Genomic DNA, 1,779 nt, shown 5'->3' on the forward strand with positions numbered 1-1,779 from the left:
AAAGCTAACCGTGAGAAGATGACCCAAATCATGTTCGAAACCTTCAACAGCCCCGCCATGTACGTCGCCATTCAGGCCGTGCTCTCCCTGTACGCTTCCGGTCGTACCACCGGTATCGTCTTGGACTCTGGCGATGGTGTCTCCCACACCGTACCCATCTACGAAGGTTACGCTCTTCCCCATGCCATCCTCCGTCTGGACTTGGCCGGCCGCGACTTGACCGACTACCTCATGAAGATCCTCACCGAGAGAGGCTACAGCTTCACCACCACGGCCGAGCGTGAAATCGTCCGCGACATCAAGGAGAAACTCTGCTACGTCGCCCTGGACTTCGAACAGGAAATGGCCACCGCGGCCGCCAGCACCTCCCTCGAGAAGAGCTACGAGTTGCCCGATGGACAGGTCATCACCATCGGTAACGAGAGGTTCCGTTGCCCCGAAGCTCTCTTCCAACCGTCCTTCTTGGGTATGGAATCCTGCGGTATCCACGAGACCGTGTACAACTCCATCATGAAGTGCGACGTCGACATCCGTAAGGACCTCTACGCCAACAACGTTCTGTCCGGTGGTACCACCATGTACCCCGGTATCGCTGACCGTATGCAGAAGGAAATCACCGCCCTCGCCCCGTCGACCATCAAGATCAAGATCATCGCTCCCCCCGAGAGGAAGTACTCCGTATGGATCGGTGGATCCATCCTGGCCTCTCTGTCCACCTTCCAACAGATGTGGATCTCCAAGCAGGAGTACGACGAATCAGGCCCCGGCATTGTCCACCGCAAGTGCTTCTAAGCACATCGTCGAGGGATCATCGACGTCGCACGAACACCGAACAAACATCACTCGATCTCAAGGGAACCGAGCGTACCATCAGTTGGTTTCCCTTGCGCGAAACGTCATGCTGCAATAAAGGAGCGTTGTTGGAATATCACCGAATCCGGATCATCATCAGATCTCATCGAATATTCATCGTCGTGGTCATGCCCGTCGTTGCGCAAGAAGCGACGGTGTGGCTGATCGCATATCGTTGATCCGAATAGCCCTTTGACGGGTAATGAGGATCGCTTTCATCTGTCACTTCATCACGATCGAGGAAGTCGGCGAAGGTGTTGGTTCTCGTTACAGAGCTCGCTCGTGGATGGCCGTGTCTTGTTGTGTATCGTTAGCGGGCCTCGTTATCGATACGGCTACCAAATGCACCTTTCGACCGTGAAAGGGACACTCTGGACCGACGCGGAGGGAAACAGGATCTTCGACGGGATTGGACCAACTTCGAGGAAAGCTGCGCTTATTTCACTGTCACGCGAGACACCCGCACCTCCGATAAATTTCTTAATCTTTCTATACTTAGCCTGCTAATCGAAGCAATGTTACCATCGATACACTTCTATCTTAATTTATTTTGTAAATATTATACACTATATTGCTATATTGTTATACGATATCAAACTGAAATTAAATATACATTGTCTCATACCATTATTTACACCCTTTAGCTCCAATGTCTCAAGTCACTCGTCGATACACCTCGCACGCCTTTCTTCGAGATCTTCGGAATTGTTCCCTCGATTACGTCGCGTACCAAGCTCGTCCAACCCCAGATCCTCGTTAAGCACGCCGACGAAACATCTGTAATACATATTGTTGCGTTAAACATGTATGCTTGAAAATTTGCATATTACTTTGGACTAACGTTCGTGTGGACTTTCGTTTTCGATATTCTTTGGCGATCCACTAAGCGGGCTATTGGATGTCGATATTATAGATACGATAGTGAAA

General features: G+C 50.8%; 1 protein-coding gene across 1 annotated transcript; it reads left to right on the top strand.

The window, feature by feature from the left end:
- Window positions 1-6: 6 nt before the first annotated feature.
- On the top strand, window positions 7-1,482 carry LOC128882120 (actin, indirect flight muscle-like). Its single transcript, XM_054133691.1, has one exon. The coding sequence runs from the start codon at window positions 19-21 to the stop codon at window positions 790-792; it is 774 nt and encodes a 257-aa protein (XP_053989666.1). The 5' UTR covers window positions 7-18; the 3' UTR covers window positions 793-1,482.
- Window positions 1,483-1,779: the final 297 nt, after the last annotated feature.

Source organism: Hylaeus volcanicus, unplaced genomic scaffold (assembly GCF_026283585.1).
Source record: "Hylaeus volcanicus isolate JK05 unplaced genomic scaffold, UHH_iyHylVolc1.0_haploid 15282, whole genome shotgun sequence".
Classification (NCBI taxonomy): domain Eukaryota; kingdom Metazoa; phylum Arthropoda; class Insecta; order Hymenoptera; family Colletidae; genus Hylaeus; species Hylaeus volcanicus.